An 18,806-nucleotide genomic window follows, 5' to 3' on the forward strand; every position below is an offset into this window, starting at 1 on the left:
AGTAGATGGCAGAGAGGTTTTAAGGCTATCAGGACTTGCCTTATCCCTAAAAGCATTTAAAGCATTCCAAGCATTTTCTGTGTGTTTGAGGAGTTACCATATTAAAGCTTAACAGGCTTAACTCTGTGGGAGCATTTTCTTCCTTCTAAGGTTGTCTTCTGAGTCAGCGTTCTGTCTGGGTGGTTCCTTTAACATTCCCAGGCTCTGCCCCAGTGAGTATTAAGCAAGTAGCAAAATACCGATGCTTCAGTAAAGTAAGATCTCCAATAAGCAAATCTTTGCAGTACCTTTTTTAGTATGCATTTTTGTTGTTGTTGTTTATTTAGTTTGGGGAAGGAAGAAAGCAGGAATTCAATATCAGGTTTAGTGTCTTTTAAGCAGAACATGGAACAATGAGATGTTGACTGGTGAGTTTTATTCGATGCGTATGTATATACATGCATGTAATTCTTAGGTGAAAGAGCCAGGTTGGTCGTTCTCCAAGAATGAGTGGTGGAACCCAGATGAATCCCTAATGTTCCTAATCTATCACCTAAGTGGCTGACAAATGACTATGTAAACTTGCTTGACTAGGAAACTCAAAGGTGACATGTTATACTTGAATTGAAAAGTTTCCTTGCAGTTAGGAAGTTGGAATTCAGTAGCCCAGGAATTTCACAAGATTAACAGAAAAGATTTACTCACTCCATGCTAACCCAGATCAGCTGGTATGCCAGCTACTCTGTTGCTTACAAAGGCATGTAAAGTGACACCTGGATTCTCAGGGACTTACATTAAATAGGCAGTGTTGTAAAACATGTAGGTTACAAGTTGCTAGGTTCCATTAAGAAAATACAGGCTTGACAGGATCAGTGGGAGCACTAGGCTAGCTTCAGAGAAAGTCGTGAGGGCCAAAGATGCACTCAATATGTTTTTTTTTTTTTTTTTTTTTTTTTTTTTTTTTTTGAGACAGGGTTTCTCTGTAGCTTTGGAGCCTGTCCTGGAACTCCCTTTGTAGACCAGGCTGGACTCGAACCCACAGAGATCCACCCGCCTCTGCCTCCCGAGTGCTGAGTGCTGGGATTAAAGGCGTGCGCCACCACCGCCCGGCTCACTCAATATGTTTTTATGAGTCTAATTAATTAGTTAGATGTAGCAATCATGACCCCTTCCAGACTAGGCAATTGGAAATCACTACATAAAAACAATGTCATGTCCTTGGCACTAAGTCATGTCTGGGTTGAGGACAGCTTGCTGCTCCAGGATGTCAGGGGGATACAGTGACATTTAGGATGCTTGACCTCATGTTAATGATCTCTATGAAGATCCTGGGTTGTTTTTTTTTTTTTCTACCTTGTGATCTGTAAATATTTGTACTAGGCTGTTTGCTTTGTGACACCTTCAATATATGACAGTTTATACTGTTTTTTTTTTAAAAGTATGTGTGTGTGGAGAGAGAGAGAGAGAGAGAGAAAGGAGAGATGAGACAGAGGGAAACAGTGAAATAGTAAGAGGGACACAATGCACATGACCCGTCTTGCTCTCCACTGTAAGATCTAAGGATCAAACTCAGGTTATCAGACTTACACAGCAATTGCTTTTGCCTGTTTTAAATAAAATTTCTCTTTACAGAATGATATAGGTATATCACAAGGCTATATAGTATGTGTTGTATTATATTTGTAATTGAATAATTATCTCTCCAGTTATAAAATAATATATACAGTGTCTCTTTTGTTCCAACAGTATATCCTCTCAGGCTCTGATGACTTCAACCTGTACATGTGGAAGATTCCTGCTGATCCAGAAGCAGGTGAGTCTGTCCCTCTGTGGATGTGCCACTCTGCTTGGCTCTCTTGGACCGTGGCGTGCAGTTCCCCGAGAGAATATATTACAAGAGATAAATATACTTCTTTAAAAAAAATTGTTTTAGATTTTTATTTCATTTTACGTGTACAAATGTTTTGCCTGTTATGAATGTAGGTGTATATGTGTGTCTGGTGCCCTCAAGTATGAAGTCCTTTGGGACTGGAGTTACAGGTGATTATGAGCCACCACGTGGGTGCTGGGAACCCAACCTGGGTCCTCTGCAAAAGGAACAAGTGCTTTTGACTGCTCAGCCTTCTCGCCGATCCCCAATACTTCTTTCTTTTAATATAAACAGTTTATCAGAAAATGTCCAAGGGAATTATTAAAATAAAGATTAGAAGAAGTCAGGTCATTTATACATGGTTGTATCTGGCATAAGTCATGCTTAGATATTTTTTCCTAAGAACCTTCTTTTTTTTTTTTAGAAGTTTATTTTACATTTACTTCTTGAGTATGTGTGTGTGTACACACATTCATGAATGCACATTAGCCATGACACACGTGTGGAGGTTAGAGGACAATTAATTTGCCAGAGTCAGTTTTCCTTCCACCATGTGGGGCCAGGGATTGAACTCAGGTTGTCAGTTTGACACCAGGAGGCCGGAGTCTCTACCTTTTATCCTTAGAGATGGACCGCATCTCTAATCCCAGAACCTTTCTTTCATTCACTCTTTTCCCCCACTTTGTTTTTTTTGTTTGTTTTGTTTTGTTTTTTGTTTTTGCATCGGGGTTTCTCTGTGTAGCCCTGGCTATATACTGGAACTAGCGCTGTAGACCAGGCAGGCCTCAAACTCAGAGATCCACCTTTTCTGTTAAATGCCTCCCTCATCCATCACATATCCTGCTTGCTATTTTATGCATGATTGCTTCATTGGTGGTGTTTACTAAAGGAGGGCTTCTCTGATGGTGAGTGTGTTTCTTGAGGTTTGGTCCTCCAGGCACCCAGTACTTGCCTAGATGTATTCTGACGAAAGCCTATAGTTTTCCCTAAATTTGGATCTAAGTCATCTTGAGTTTTCAACATAAGCAAATCTTTTTTTAAACAATTTATTTTATGTGCATTGCTGTTTTGCCATGTGTGTCCGCTCCCATGGACGCACATGTCTGGAGTTACAGACAGTTGTGAGCTGCCATGTGGGTGCTGGGAATTGAACCCAAGTCCTCTGGAAGAGCAGTCAGTGCAGCAGGGGTTACCTCAGCCATCTCTCCAGCCGCTCACCTCATTTTTTAAATAAGATTTATTCATCTTATTGTATTGTGTTTACCCTCATATTTGTCTGGACTGTGTACCATATGCATGCTTGGTGTACATGGAGGTCAGAAGAGAGGGCATCAGACTCCTTGAAACTGGAGTTACAGATGGTATCGGTGCTGAGAATCAAACCTTGTCCTCTGCAAGAGCAACGAGTGTTCTTAACTGTTGAGTGATCTCTCCAGCTCCTCAAACTTCATTTTTCAATAATGGCATTCTCACCTATTTAATGTTACCTACTGCCAGAAAAAATGACTTGTTTTGATCTTGAGGACAGCTCAACTCAACCATCTGCTATAGGTGATACATGGGTAGCATCAAACTTGAAAATGGTCATCAGAAAAATAGCAGAGAACTCTGCCAAGTGTATGACAAGAAATATGTCCGGTGCTCAAAAGTTAAGAGACTTTTTTGGTTTTGACTGTTGCTGAATGAATAACACCACTACCAAACCTTTAAAATGGGGTCAGCCGGGTGGTGTTGTTGCTCACTTTTAATCCCAGCTCTCAGTAGTCAGAGACAGCCAGATCTCTGTGAGTTTAAGGCCATCTTGGTCTACAGAGCAAGAACCAGAACAGTCAGCGAAGCTACCAGAGAAACCCTGTCTCAAAAAACTGAAAAATAAAAATAAAATGGGGGTCAGGGTAAGGTGTATCCAATTGCTGTGGTCTAATTGCCAAAAAAGTTATAAAGCACTTTCCTTCTGGAATGTGGAAGTGCAGAGAAGCAGCTTCACTCTCAGGCACAGCCAGATGTGCAGCAGTCTGCCCAAGTAGGGAGAGCTGGAGTTTCCCGCCCTCACAGATCACACATTGATTAGCTGAGAAATAACCTTTGGGTTTAGTTGTATCTTCTACCTGGACTTGCAGTGTTTTTAATTATTAAATCTTTTTAACTTTTAAAGTAGAAAGTAGGTTACCCTCTGCCCTTTCTGGAACTGTTCTCTTCAATCTTTTCACACTTATATAAAGAAAAATGGGAATTAGCAACAGAATGGGAGATTTTGTTTGTATTTTTTTGTTTTGTTTTTGTTTATTTTGGTTTAGGGTATCTTCCAAGTCCTTTGTGTAGTCTGCCAGGGCTACAATACCAGAATAGCATAAACCTGATAGATTAAAAGATATAAATTTTAAAGCCAGGCATTGTGGTGCATTCCTTTAATCCCAGTATTCAGGAGGCAGAGTTCAAGGCCAGCCTTGTCTGCATAGCGAGTTCCAAAACAGCCAGGGTTATATAAAAAGACCCTATCTCAGAAAAAAAAAATTCCATAAATTTATTCCCTCATATTTCTGAAAGTTAGAGGGTCAAGGTACCACCAGTAGATTGTGTTTCTCTCTTTTACTTGAAGATGGTCTTCTTTCTCTGTCCCCACTTTTCCCTGTACCCCTGATATCCCCTCCTCTTCTTGCAAGGTAGCTTTCAATTCCCTTTCAAGATAATCTTCAGAGATAGTTTATTTTGTAGTTCCTCAAAGAAGTGAGGTTGGTTCTCCTTGCTGCACTGATTTCTCTCTTGAGTTTGTCCTGTCTCTGTGTGTCAGTTAATCCAGTCAGTGGATTCCACAGATGTAGTCAGACTTGGTCAAAGGGTGGGGGGGCGGAATCATTGCCTCATTGATTTTAAAGTGTGCTACATGGTGATTGAGAAAGCAGACCCAGGGCCAGGTGCACACCTTTAATCCCAGTACTGGGAGACAGAGGCAGGTGGATCCCTGTGAATTCCAGATGACCAGTATTAAATAGTGAGACCCCATCTTAAAAATAAGTAACAGCAAACCAGAAAGTAAAGCAAGATTCATATAAGCTGTAGGAGGCTCCAAACCTCACATCCACTTACATTATACTTGAGTTGTCCAGAAGCCCATCATTTCCACACTGGCTATTGCTGGACTCAGTGTCAGGGTTCTCTGTTTGCAAGGGCAGGGCCATGTGGTTTCCCTCAGAAGCTGGTAGTTGTGGGCTTTGCTTTCTCTGTATGCCTCTCCAGCATTACATCATCAGTAACAGAAAGTCAGTTCCTTTAATCATCATCTTGTTCTGCATGAAATGAAAGTACCTTTTGCAGTTATTTTTAGTAATCTTGACTCATTTGGGAATCCAGCCTTGCTGCCATTACTCCGACAGAACCCATCAACACTCTCTCGTCTTCTGTGTGACTTTCCTTTTCTTTTTGGGCAGTCTTCTTCTTTTTCTCTACTTCTGCTATTGTTGTAATTAAATTATTTTTGTTAAAGTCATACATGTATGTAATTTTTCCCTTTTTTTTTTCCGAGACAAGGTTTCTCTATAGCTTTGGAGCCTATCCTGGAACCAGCTGTTGTAAGGAGAGGGGGCCCGCTTGTTTGTCCCAGCCACCCGGCTAGCTTAGTCCTGAAATAACCACACAAAAATTGTATTAATTAAATCACTTTTTGGCCCATTAGCTCTAGTTTCTTATTGGCTAACTCCCACATCTTTATTTAACCCATTCCTACCAATCTATGTATCACCATGAGGTTGTGGCCTACCAGAAAAGTTTCAGCATGTCTACCTCCGGCCGCGGATCCATGGGGTCTCTCCTACTCTGCCTTTCTTCCTCTAGCACTCAGTTCTGTCTTCTCTGCCTGCTTAAGTTCTGCCCTATCAGGCCAAAGCAGTTTCTTTATTCATTAACCAATGAAAGCAAACAGAAGTACCTCCTACACCATTTCCTCTTTTCTTTTTTTTAATATTTATTTATTTATTATGTATACAATATTCTGTCTGTATGTCTGCAGGCCAGAAAAGGGCGCCAGACATCATTACAGATGGTTGTGAGCCACCATGTGGTTGCCGGGAATTGAACTCAGGACCTTTGGAAGAGCAGGCAATGCTCTTAACCACTGAGCCATCTCTCCAGCCCCTCCTCTTTTCTCTTTAAACAAAAAGGAAAGCTTTAACTTTAACATAGTAAAATTACATATAACAAAACAGGTATCAAATAAGAATTACAGTTACAATACTTATATTTACTTTATCTTTTATCATAACTAAGGAGAACTATAACTATACCTATAAATTCTTCAACTCCATCAAAGACCTCAGAAGGATATAATATTACCTAAGTAAACAGGAAGTGCATTGTAAGCAACTTCCAAAATTCTATAATTGACAGACATCTCACTGCCTGTACAATCACCCAAAGTTCTTCTGTACCTTTGGGGCATCCATCTTCAGCCTGTAGGCCCATAGTGTCCAGCAGATTTTTCCATGAAGCAGGAAATTTCAAAGACAATTCTGCCTATTTTGGCAGTTTGCCAGTCACTTTCTTCTGTATCCTGCAGAATGTCTCGCAGACTCTTTCATGAAGCAGGAACCCTGAAGGATCATCCCATCTTTAGGCAAGTTCAGCAGTTATTTCACTGTGGGTTCTGCATGTCAAGTTTTTACAGCATACCATGAAGCAGTCCAGGCAAGAGAAGTTCTTGCCCAAATGGCTAGCCAACTCCATAAGGACTCTCTTCATTGCCCATCATCCTCTTGAAATAGCTTGGTACTGCAAAGAGCAGATGTGTCCCATTGTCATGAAAAGTCCTAAGTTATTAAAACATTTTAAATGCCGTACTCTGAAGATCTCTGAAAGATTTGAAGAATACCTAACTGAAATATATCTTTATATAGCTAGAAAATCTAACTAACATGATTATAAGCGTGGCTATTATAGATGATTACCTATTAACCTATATTTTTTAATTATACATTACACTGTTTTAAATTATTCATTTATTATGCATACAATATTCGGTATATATTCTGTCTACATATATGCCTGCAGGCCAGAAGAGGGCACCAGACCTCATTACAAATGGTTGTGAGCCACCATGTGGTTGCTGGGAACTGAACTCAGGACCTCTGAAAGAGCAGGCAATGAATGCTCTTAACCGCTGAGCCATCTCTCCAGCTCCTATACATTTTTAAATGAGCTACACAATCACAATACCTTAACCAAGATCAGAAATTTATACACATATAACAAAATTGACCTTAAATTTGTATCAATAAACCAAGATCCATACCAGTGCAAATTATTCATATGTATATCATATCCCCCTTTAAATGTAAATAGACAGTTATAAACAATATTTGGGAATATGGGTGTAGTACTGTCCATACTTATTCCTGCTGGTTTGGGGTACTGTTAATTACATCTATCATGGTGAATATGTGCTAGGTTCATCTCAGTCAACAGTTGGGTGAAGTAATTTTTTGAGGGTGTTCACGGCAACCTTTCAGGGGGGCATGGTCTGTCATACCATATTGGGGTAGAAGCAAACCTCAGGTTCTTCTGTGAAAACAAAAGAAGAATCTCTTTTCCCAAGCAACATGTCCTTAGACCCAAATTCTGAAGTCAAGATACCTTTATAATATACATGCTGGTTTAGCTTAGCAGTCCATACAATGAAATGCCTCTCTGTACTTAACTCCTTCACAGTCAAAGAAATTAAAAGATAACACAATAATATACAGAATCCAGACTCTCTGCGAATTTTCCATTTTTACGTGGCTTATTTTTCTTTATTCCTTTTAATCTGATTATCTGTACTCTGTCTCTTTAAAGACTTTACCCTTTTTTTTTTAAAGCATTAACTTTGTTTTATGACTCTCTATACTCTTTTTTCTTCTCTCTCCCAAGCCTACGTACTTTTATCCAACACTGTGACCCATTTTTGGGGTCTTTTATGTCTGAATATGTCCTATTGTGAATCTGTAATTCTTTATTGTCCAGGATCACTTGTTAAAATGCTAAGCACTTCTTAAAAACTTAAGTTACACCATTAGTAGGGATAATATGGTACTACCTTTTGCCTGCCCAGTCTAAAACTTAAGCTGTGCTATTATGATAAATACGGTAGTTCCTGCTCGCTCTGCACAGTCCAGCATGGAGGAGCTGCTTGTGCCTCTGAGCTGTGCACACTCTACCCCACTTTCAGGCACACGGAGTCCACATTGCTATCAAGCAAGCTGTTGCACTTTACTCACAAACCCCATCCAAATTCTCTGTCTCCCATAAGAGCCATTGGTCACACTAGCAGCATAGCCCAGAAAGCCGTCATTTTAAAACCGTCACTTTTTTCCTACTGTGGCTGCTGAGTCAGGATATATTTGTGTGTGTGTGTGCATATTGTCTAGAATTTCTTTTTAAGCCCTCTCAGGTTTTATGCGAAGTTAGTTGACCACATTGCAGTGCCAATTGTTTCAAGGAGAGAGGAAACAACCCCCCCATTCATCCTGGCCACCTGGCTAGCTTAGCCCCAAAATAACCACACAAAAATTGTATTAATTAAATCACAGTTTGGCCCATTAGCTCTAGTTTCTTATTGGCTAACTCCTACGTCTTTAGCCCATTTCTATCAATCTGTGTATCACCATGAGGTCATTGCCTACCAGAAAAGTTTCAGCACATCTACCTTCAGCCGCGGATCCATGGCGTCTCTCTCCTACTCTGCCTTTCTTCCTCCAGCACTCAGTTCTGTCTTCTCCACCTGCCTAAATTCTGCCCTATCAGGCCAAAGCAGTTTCTTTATTCATTAACCAATGAAAGCAAACAGAAATACCTTCTACACCAACTAGCTCTTGTAGACCAGGCTGGTCTCGAACTCACAGAGATCAGCCTGCCTCAGCCTCCCGAGTGCTGGGATTAAAGGCATGCGCCACCACCGCCCAGCTAGTGTATAATTTTTAAATGAAATAATTATTTAAAATTTGAAGACTTCTCTGCTTTGCCTGATAACAGCTTATAGTTTATTTGTTTGTTTAATTTTTTTGTTTTGTGGGGGAGCTTGGGGTTTTGTTATTGTTGTTTTGGAGATTTTGTGTGTGAGTCTAGCCCTGACTGTCTTGGAACTGGCTGTGTAGACCAGACTAGCATCGAACTCAGATCTGCCGGCCTCTAGAGTGATGGGATTAAGGCATGTGCCACCACACCCATTTTATTTATTATTAAGACAAGATGTCACTGTGTAGTACTGGCTAGCCTGGAACTCGTTATGTATCTTAATTCTATATGGAAACTATTTGAGGAACAGTTAAAAAATGACTGTGAAGGCCAGAAAGATGGTTCAGCTGATGAAGATACTTGTGTACAGGCCTAACAGCCTGAGTTCAATCCCTCGACCCCGCAAGCTGACGACAGAAGCTAAAGAGTTGTCTTCTGATCGCTCTACCCAGAGTACTATGGCAAGAGTAAGCCACACCCATTCACACAAACACACACACACACACACGAGTTTAGATTTAATATGACTATAAGAGCCATGCAGCAATGGTTCTCCTAGATCTCCAGGTTTTTTTTTTAACTCCAACTTATGCCCCCAGAGTGGAAACTTTTTCAGATCACTGTCAGTTGACAACTCCCAGGCCTCAGCTAAAGTGGGGTGTTCAGTTCCTGGCAGGTGGGCTCTGGAGAAGTTATGTGATGATATAACTTCTCTCTCTGCATGTTCTCAGCCTTCAAACAGATTTAATTAATACTTTGTATTGTCAGGTGGTGGTGGCTCAAGCCTTTAATCCCAGTACTTGAGAAGCAGAGGCATGCAGCACTCTGAATTTGAGGCCAGCCTGATCTACAGAGCTAGTTCCAGGACAGCTAGGACTACATAGACAAACTCTTGTCTTGAAGAAAAAAGAAAAAGAAAACAAAGAAATGCTTGACATCTCTTTTTTATACATAGTAGCTATACGTTTTAAAGAATATATTTATTTTATCTGTGCATAAACATACATGTACACATCTGCTTTCAAGCACACATGCCCGTGTGCCTGGGGCACATGTGGAGGTCAGAGGACAACCTTTGGGAGTTTATTCTCTCCCACCATATGGTTCTTCAGAATTGAACTCAGGTTGGACAACTGAGCAGCAAATCCCTTTGCTCGCTGAGCCATCCTTCTGGTCCTCTTAAGTTTTAATTGCTAGCTATTCATGGTTTTTTTTTTTTAAAACATCTAGCAAGTTTTAGCAAAGCAAGCCACCTTGAGTTTTTGTTTTGACTGTGTCAATGAGAAGTGACCGAATCCACCCGACAGCCTTTCTAAATTAACTGTTTGGTTCTGGGCTGTGGACAAGCATGGCTTCCCTCTCTGGTTGTATTTGTTGAATATAAGACACTAAGGCGAGCTAGTAAGGGAAGCCGACTAATTATTATGAACCTTAATGGCACAATTACTGCATGACTCTCAATGACAAGCAGTTGACATTAACTGGATGCCTGCTGTGTGCTTCACAGTGAATACCAAATGCTGAGAGTCCTGAGTGAGTCAAAGTCAAGGGCATTTGTTTAATGTTATATAAATTCTAAAGAAATTAAATTTTTAATGCAAATAATTCCGACATAATGATTTGGCTGGTATTCATGTAAGACTTTAGACTGGGCTAAGGAGAGTGTTTCTATTTGTAAGACCTATGCCCTGTAAACTTGTACCTAGCAGGGTTAGGTCACTGTCTTTAGTTGATAGGACTTGCTTCCAAGATCCCCATAAGTCACAGGAAGGAATAGAACTGAGGGTTTTGCCATGGTAAAGAAAATACCTGTGTGAGTGTTCACACCTCTCAGATGGGATAGGAAGGTACCTGTGTGTGATCCTGAAAATGAGATCAACTGACTGGACGTTACATATGCAGCCAGCAAAGGAGCTTGGGCCTGGAATCCAGTCCTGCCATACTTGAAGAGCTGGGTAAGGCAGGTCTCAAAAACAGGAATTAACTAAGGTCGTTTCTTTTGTAAAATGAATCCACTCTTGTTGCCATATTGTAATGATTTAATAACCCTAGAAACTCTCTGAAAAGTGTGTAGAAGTAGGAGACATGGGCTGCCCTGGATATGGTCTTCAGCACCATCCTGCAAGTCTGCAAGTTGTTCTCTGGCAGCCACACGTATGCTGTGATGTGTGCATATCCACACATAGAAGCACACACAGAAATAAATAATTTTTTTTAAAGACAAGAATTCTGTGATGTAGCCCTGGCTAATGTGATATGACTCTGCTTTAATACCATACTACACATGTCTATTTTCTTCTCTTTCTCTGCCTCGTGTGTGTATGTCTATCTGTCTCTCTCTCTTTTTTCTCTCTCTTTGTGTGTGTTAGAACCTAGAGCTTGTTGCATGCTAGGCAAGTGCCCTACCACTGAGCTATATATTATATATTTCTAGCCTTGACCTTATTATTTATAGACAAAGATGTAATGCAGATGGAATGATAGTCCTGTTTTTAAATTCCTAATCCATTCATCTTGTAGTTGGGGACTCTAGAAAAACACTCTAACCCTTCCAAGCTCCTTCTTCCTATGTGAAAGGAATGATGACGTCTACTTTCTTGCTATTAATATGAGAGAGAGAGTACTCAGTGATTATTCTTCCTCGTTTAAAATGTTTCCTCTCTTTCTGAACACTCCTTTTAAAAAAGCAGGATGAAACATTGTCTTTGTATCTTCATGAATGACTGACCCAGTGGTTCTTATGTGAAGACTGCTGGAGTCATGAGTCCTAAAGGGTTCCCTTTTTGACAGACTTTTCCTGGATGGAAGGGAAAGCCATGCATTTTCACCATCAAGTCACTTCATCCACCCAAATGCAGTAGGCTAGCAACAACTGTGAGGTGTATTTGTCAGCCTGCATGTATGTGTAGACAGTATCTCTTACTTTTTTCTGTATTTAACTTTACTTTGTGTGTGTTTGCATATGCACAAAGTTCAGAGGACAACCTACAGGAATTGGATCCCTCCTTCCACTGTGGATCCCAGGGATCAAACTGACCATCAGCTTAGGAATTGCCTCTTCCTTCTGAGCCATGTCACTGGCCCTCTTGCTTTTCCTAAACATAATTTGCTCTCAGTGAGTTAAGCTTGGGCATCTGGTTTGTGCCTTCCTTGTAAGTGGAAAAACAGCTGTTTTCAGTTGGTCACACGTAGTTGGTTGCAGACGCATGTGAAGGAAGAGCTCAGTATAATTGTCTCTTTGTATAATTAAACATTGCTGCCCATGGAGTGCTGGAGCTCTGCTGACAGCACTGTTGTCCCCATCTGGCTTCTCTCATCTCTTAAGTGGTTACATGTTCCCCAAGAGACAGCCACTGCTCGCTCTGTCTTGTCAGTATCCTTGATTGTGTTCCTCTGTGATTTGAAACTTAAAGCTTTCAACTGTTGGTTCAGGCCTTTTGAAAATGTTAGGATTTCTAAGGCTTCTCTTCTAAGTATGCCAGGAAGACATTATTGCAAAGTTGTTCGGATAGATCATTAAAAGGTAAATACTTTTATTTTCTTTTGCAGTGCTGGGGGAGGTTAACCCAGGGCCTTGAATGTACTAAGCAAATGCTCTACTGTGGAGCCACACTCCCAGTCAATAAATACGCTCTTGACATAAGAATTTCTGTGATGATCCGGGAGGTGGTAGTGCACTTCTTTAATCCCAGCACTTGGAAGGCAGAGACAGGTGGATCTCTGTAAGTTTGAGGCCAGCCTGGTCTACAAAGTGAGTTCCAGGACAGAGAAACCCTGTCTCAGAAAACCGAAAGAAAGGAAGGAAGGGATGGGCAATAGGGTGTTATCTGCATGTGCATATACTCAACTTAAACATGATTCTGGTTGGGTATCTCAGGACTGCTGTGGGGTATTTGTACACTGTGAGATGTGTCTTTCCCAAGGTGCCTTCTGATTAGTTTACTAAAGAGCTAACTGGCTGATAGCTAGGCCTGAGGGAATAGGCGGGATTTCCAGGGAGAGAGAAGAAAAGGAGGAGGAATCTAGGCATGCAGATTTCACCAGAGTCTGAAGAGGTCGGACATATTGTACAGAACAGATGTAACTGAGCTTCATGGCAGAATGTAGATTAATAGAGACAGGTTAAGTTAAAAGAGCTAGCTGGAAAAAAAAAGTCTAAGCTAAGGCAAGCTTTCATAATAAGTGTCCAGGTTATTATTTGTGGGCTAGCAGTCCAAAGATAGTCAAACAGGAAAACTTGCTACACAAAGACATGAGGATTCTAAGGTCCATAAAAAGATAGTTATTAAGAGAAGTATGAATAGACTTCAGGAGCTTGGTAAGATTTTCATGGAAATGACATTTTAAAGTATCATGAAGGATAAATAGGTAGGAGTTTAACTGATTTTTCGTTGGCTCTTACTGTAGTAAAAATGTTATAAAAGAAGCATTCTGCTGGGTGGTGGTGGCACAAGCCTTTAATCCTAGCACTCAGGAGGCAGAGACAATGAGTTTGAGGCCAGCCTGGTCTGCAGAGTGAGTTCCAGGACAGCCAAGGCTACACAGAGAAACCCCATCTCAAAAAAAGAAAAAGAAACATCAAAAATTAGCATCAGGAGCATAGAGGCAAAGAACCATCTAGATAAATCCATATGCTAGGCAATTAAGCCTACAAGTGAGGTTGTTTTTTGGTTTGTTTTTGTTTTTTCCCTTATATTCATGTTTCAATTTGTTAATCAAATATGTATTGAAAACATGCTGCTAGGCAGTGTTCTAGACACTGGGGAGACAACAGAGCCAGAGTTCTGCCATCACAGAGTTCACTCTAAGTGAAGGAAACTTCAGATAAAGAGCGGTAGGCAGGAATAACACCACATGTCTTATTGAATGATGGAAAACAGTGGAGCAGAGTAGGCTTGTAGGAATGGCATTGGTGGGCTTGGGGAATCAAGAGATGCATTTTTTGATTGGATGTTCAGTAGAGGCTTCATTGAGAAGGTCACATTTGAGTAGAAACCTCAGAAGGTAAGAGAGATAGCTGTGTATGAGTCTTGGAGAAGGACATTTGAGGGAGCCTGCAGAAAGGTCTTGGAGCAGGATTGGGCAATGTGCAATTGACACACATGGAAGCTAATGGGTTGAGGCAGAGCAAGGATATTGAAGGAGTTATACAATGGGTGATGAGGTCCACTGTAAGTGGAACAAAGGAGAATGGATATTCAGCTGTGTGAATTTATTGAATAACTGAGGAACGATTAAAAAATGATGAGCATGGGCTAGAGAGATGGCTCAGTGGTTTAGAGCACTGGCTGCTCTTCCAGAGGTCCTCAGTTCAATTCCCGGCACACACATGATGGCTCATAACCATCTCTAATGACATCTGTTGCCCTCTTCTGGCGTGCAGGCATACATGCAGGCAGAGCACTGTATACATAATAAATAAATCTTGAGTAAAGAAAACAAAAAAAGAAAAAGAACTACCATATAGTTTTAAAAAACATGATGAGCAGAGGAACTACCTGGTATGACCTATTTTATTTTAAGAGGATTGCTCTGGTTGCTGAGTTGATGGTAGGTAGTAGGAGTGGGGCTGTCAGGAAGAGGAAAATGGGGATACATGTGAGAAATTAGTGGTGGCTTGAACCAAGGCCCTAAAGGTAGATGAGAGGTACATGTAGAAAATAAAACCATTAGGATTTCTTGAATAGAAAAAAAAAAGATCAAGAATGAATAACCATAGCCAGGCATGGTGGTATATGCCCACAATCTCTGCAGGTTGCTGAGGCAAAAGGAGTCATGGCCAGCCAGACTGTATAGCAAAAGCCTGTGCTGGGAGGGAAGAGGGGGAGGATGAGAGAGAGAGAAGGGGAAAAAAAGAAGGAAAAAGAAAAGAAGGGACATCAATAGTCTTGGGGAAAACAACACAGAGGAGGTAAGCTGTGTTGAATCACACATGTCAAATAGATTGAGGGCAAACTGGATTAACCATTGGATTCTTTGGTAAATATCACATGCTCTCATGTGCTAAAGTTTCTTAAGCCCAAGAAGGTCATTTCAGTGGTGTTTTTTTTCATATCCCTGTGTCATTTGAATTGCTAGTTACCTGATACTTCTTCTAAAATGTTGTATTACATATTGTGAATTTGCTCGTAACTATGCTTTACAGATTGTTAAGGTTCTTCTGAGACTGTTTCAAACATTTCCTATACAATAATCTTTCTGCTTGAGTGTAGAATTGCATGCTACTAACAGTTCTTCACTGGTTTGCATGTCACAGTCTGTCAAGCTCATCTTCCGTGCCTGACTCTTAGTATTGTGGGTATGTCAGCGTCTAAGTCTGCAGAATCCAACTTCTTTTTCTCTTTGTGAAGGCCTGTGTATTTGTTTGGAAATGCATTATTATTATTATTATTATTATTATTATTATTATTATTATTATTATCTGCCTTAATTTTTTGGTTTGTCATGGCCTCAAGCTCAGAATCTTCCTGCATCAGCCTCTGGGATCTGGGATAACAGGTGTGCACCGTCACACTCAAGCTGCCTTCTTCATTTTCTTGTTGCCCTCCTCCAGTCATCTGGGGTCTGTCCCTTAGTACTGCTTTAATACTTTTGTCCTCCTCATCTTAGTGTTGATTTAATTGGTTTTCCTTCCTCTTCTCACAACGGTGTCTGGTCTGGAAAGGGGGGGAAATGCGAAGATTCCAACAAGAAAATCAACAATGGTATTTTATTAAGGTTGCATTTTCTATTGATTTTGTAGAAAGTACAAGTTTTCTATGTGTTATGATCACTGAACACTACTTCCCTGCATGATTAATTAGGTGCTACTAGACAAAGGCATCAGCAAATCTTGACCACATTACATTTAGCTTTTAAGTTGAAAGCATAGTTGTTCTTGGTGACTCTGAAGCCAATGGCGTTGGCAAGAAACAAGCAGGTGAAGTTGACAAGTGAGAGTAACGTCTAACTATTGAGAGGCCCAAGGAGGTAAACCCCTGACTGGATGTCATGAAAAGAGAGTAAGCACAGAAGAGGACAGAAATTAGGACTTTAATGTTTAGTCCTTGTCTTCTCTGTTGGGAACATTTGGCCCAATTTGGAGGGGAAAACAAAAGTCATTCTGGCCTTTTTCTTTTTCCTTCCTTCCTGGCATTTCTAGGGACTGAATTAGGCAAATGCTCTACAACTTAGCAACATCCCCAGCCCTAGACACCTATATTCTATACAGAGATCACTAAATTGCCTAGAGTGGCCCTGACTTTGTAATCCAGTGGCTGAGATTCTAGGTTGTTTGGTTATTACAGACAAGATTTTATTAGTTCTCACTGTTTAGCTCAAACTGTGTCAGTCCTCGAGCCTAAGCCTCCCGAGTGCCATGGACCCCACAAACCCACTCCCACTCCATGTTAGAAAGGCCTTTAGATTCTGAGTCAGTGTTTTCTCTGAGTTACTTGGATCCCAGTGTCCTCTAAGGTAGTGAGAGTACTTATATTTATGGAATTCTGTGAGAAGATCCACTATTAACCCTCACACACACATATGCCACTGTGCAATAGTAAAAGTCAGGACAACCTCCGGTGTCACTCTTTCCCTTTCTTGAGACAAGGTGTTTTTGGTTTGGGGGGGGGGTTGAGGTTTTTATTTGTTTTTGTTTTTTGCCATTTTGTATATCAGACACTACTTGGGTTCTAGAGACCTGAGCTCAGGACTTATATTTGTGAGCAAGCACTTTACCATCTCCCCAGGTCTACTTTGACCTTTAAAAATAAAGCTTTATTTATTTTATGTGCATGGGTGTTTTGCCTGTGTGTGGTGCCCACAGAGCAAGAAGGCGGCCTTGAATCCTCTAGAACTGGGTGGCTATGAGCTGCCATGTGCATGCTAGGAACTGAACCCAGGTACTCTACAAGAGCAGCAAATATTCCTCAGTAGTCTCCATCTTTGGCTTTTTGAAAGAAACATACAAACAAGTGCCATCACGTTTGGCAAAGTTAGCCAGAGCAGATAGCCCCAAGAAATGACTGTCCTACGGAACTGTGAACAAGTAATGGCTCAGAAAGACCTGTCCTTTTCCCTGGGCATGTTCATTTGTTTAAACGGTTTACTAGCCGTTTATGTACTCATTATTAGCAATTAGGTCATAACTCAACAAATCATTTACATAAACTGTGCAGTTAATCTGAATTCAGTCATTTGAAACCCAAGAACCAGAATACAGAGCAGGGCGTCTTAGCTTTTCCCGTTGCAACCCTTCACCTTCCCTGGGTGTGTTGGCACATGCAATAGGCATACGGCTCCAACAGTAACTTACAATAAATGATAAAAACTGTTTTAAAGCGATTATTTGGTATCCATATAATTTTAGCATTTAGTATAAAAAAGAAAGCAAATTTGTATCCTCATATACCTACTGCACTGCTGGAGACTGCTCAGCACCTTGGGCTTGCTGGGCAGTGCCCCACCACCGAGCCACCTCCCCAGTGTGCTTGTCTATTTTTATGTAAGGAATTATTCCATCTTGGCTGAGTTTTTGATACTGCAGACATAGAGCATCTTCAACATTGTCCAGAGCTGATAGATACTTTGATTATGTGATCATCAATGCTGAGAGTGCTACCTCACATCAGAAGGTAGTACAGAGTGATGGTATGTTTAGGGCTATTTGAAAAATTGTGGAGCATTCTGACATAAATGCAAGCAAAACTCATCTTAACAATTTTTTAATGAAACTCAAGTTAGCAACTGAAACAGCAAGGTTTGGAATTAAACATTTAGCACAACGCAGTCCAAAGATGTGTTGATGCTAATTTGACGCTTCTGTACTGAGGAAAGCTCTGTAAGTGACTGAGAGCCCATCCACTGCTGTGGTTCTGGGAACACAGCCTTGCTTGCCCTAACAAATGGCAGAAATGCTTCCTGTACCTGTTTTACCATCAGAACCTTGGCTCTGTTGGCAAAAAAAAAAAAAAAATCAGATTTGTTGGATTCCAGGTTGGAAAGGAAAGAGAGGGAAAAACAGTAGGATTAAACAAAATATTAACACTAGCTTTAATCAGTTTCTTTACTACTCACCACCCCAATTTGGGGGTAGGGACAAGAATATGTTTAAAAAATAGAAATCAGAGAACCATGGCCTGTGTACTCCTTGACAATCAGCCTTCCCTACAACAGAAATGGACATAGCTGCCATTGCTGGTTAGTTCCAACCTCAGTCTAGAAGTTCCTGGGTAGAGGGTTGCAGGGAGAATTGCTAGATGAGGCTGGCCTGTGGACATGTCTCTGGAAGATTGTTTTATTTATTCTGAATTTTCTTTTTTTGAGACAGGGTCTCACTTTGTAGCCTTGGTGTCCTGCAACTCACTATGTAAATCAAGCTGGCCTTGAACTCATAGAGATCCACCTTCCTCTGTGTCTTGTTAGTGCTGGGGTTAAGGTATGCTCCCACAACCAGCTGGAAGATTATTTGGACAGCCTTAATTGATATGACGTGGGTAGCACCGTTTGGGCCCTGGACTGTATATGAATAGACAGCTAGCTGAATACCAAGCATGTCTACATTCCTTCTCTGCTCTTGACTATGGATGTAGTATGGCCAGCTATCTCAGGTCCTGCTCCAAAACATGCCCCTAGTAATGGGCTATAATGTGGAATTGTTAGCCAAAACAAACCCTTTCTTCCCTAAGTTGCATTTTATTGAGATGTTTTATCACAGCAGGAGAAGTAAAGGTTGCTCCTAAGGGACGCTGTGAGCCCTGTGTCTAGATAGCTGCTGACCACCTTAGGTTCCTCTCCCTAGGCCCAAGCCATCTTTGCCTTCTCCCTCCTACGCTCAGATACTTGACATTGTGACACGATGTGTTAGGCTAACTCTTGTCCTGGGATATGTGCTGCCCATGGAGCACAGTTCGGACACACCTGTATCCCACCAGATCAGCTCCCTTTATCCATGAGGCAAATGAGGAACTTTGCCAGGAGGCCAAATGCAGAAAAA

At 41.0% G+C, this 18,806-nt stretch overlaps 1 protein-coding gene across 2 annotated transcripts in view; it reads left to right on the forward strand.

Annotated features, from left to right (window-relative positions):
• Positions 1 to 18,806, forward strand: part of Dcaf5 (DDB1 and CUL4 associated factor 5) — a 106,241-nt gene that overhangs the window by 74,235 nt on the left and 13,200 nt on the right. For both annotated transcript variants that reach the window (XM_057782837.1, XM_057782838.1), the window contains exon 7: positions 1,726 to 1,792. In XM_057782837.1, coding sequence (XP_057638820.1) covers positions 1,726 to 1,792 — 67 coding nt within the window. The remainder of the gene's footprint in view (positions 1 to 1,725; positions 1,793 to 18,806) is intronic.

Source organism: Chionomys nivalis, chromosome 10 (genome assembly GCF_950005125.1).
Source record: "Chionomys nivalis chromosome 10, mChiNiv1.1, whole genome shotgun sequence".
NCBI classification, from domain to species: Eukaryota; Metazoa; Chordata; class Mammalia; order Rodentia; family Cricetidae; genus Chionomys; species Chionomys nivalis.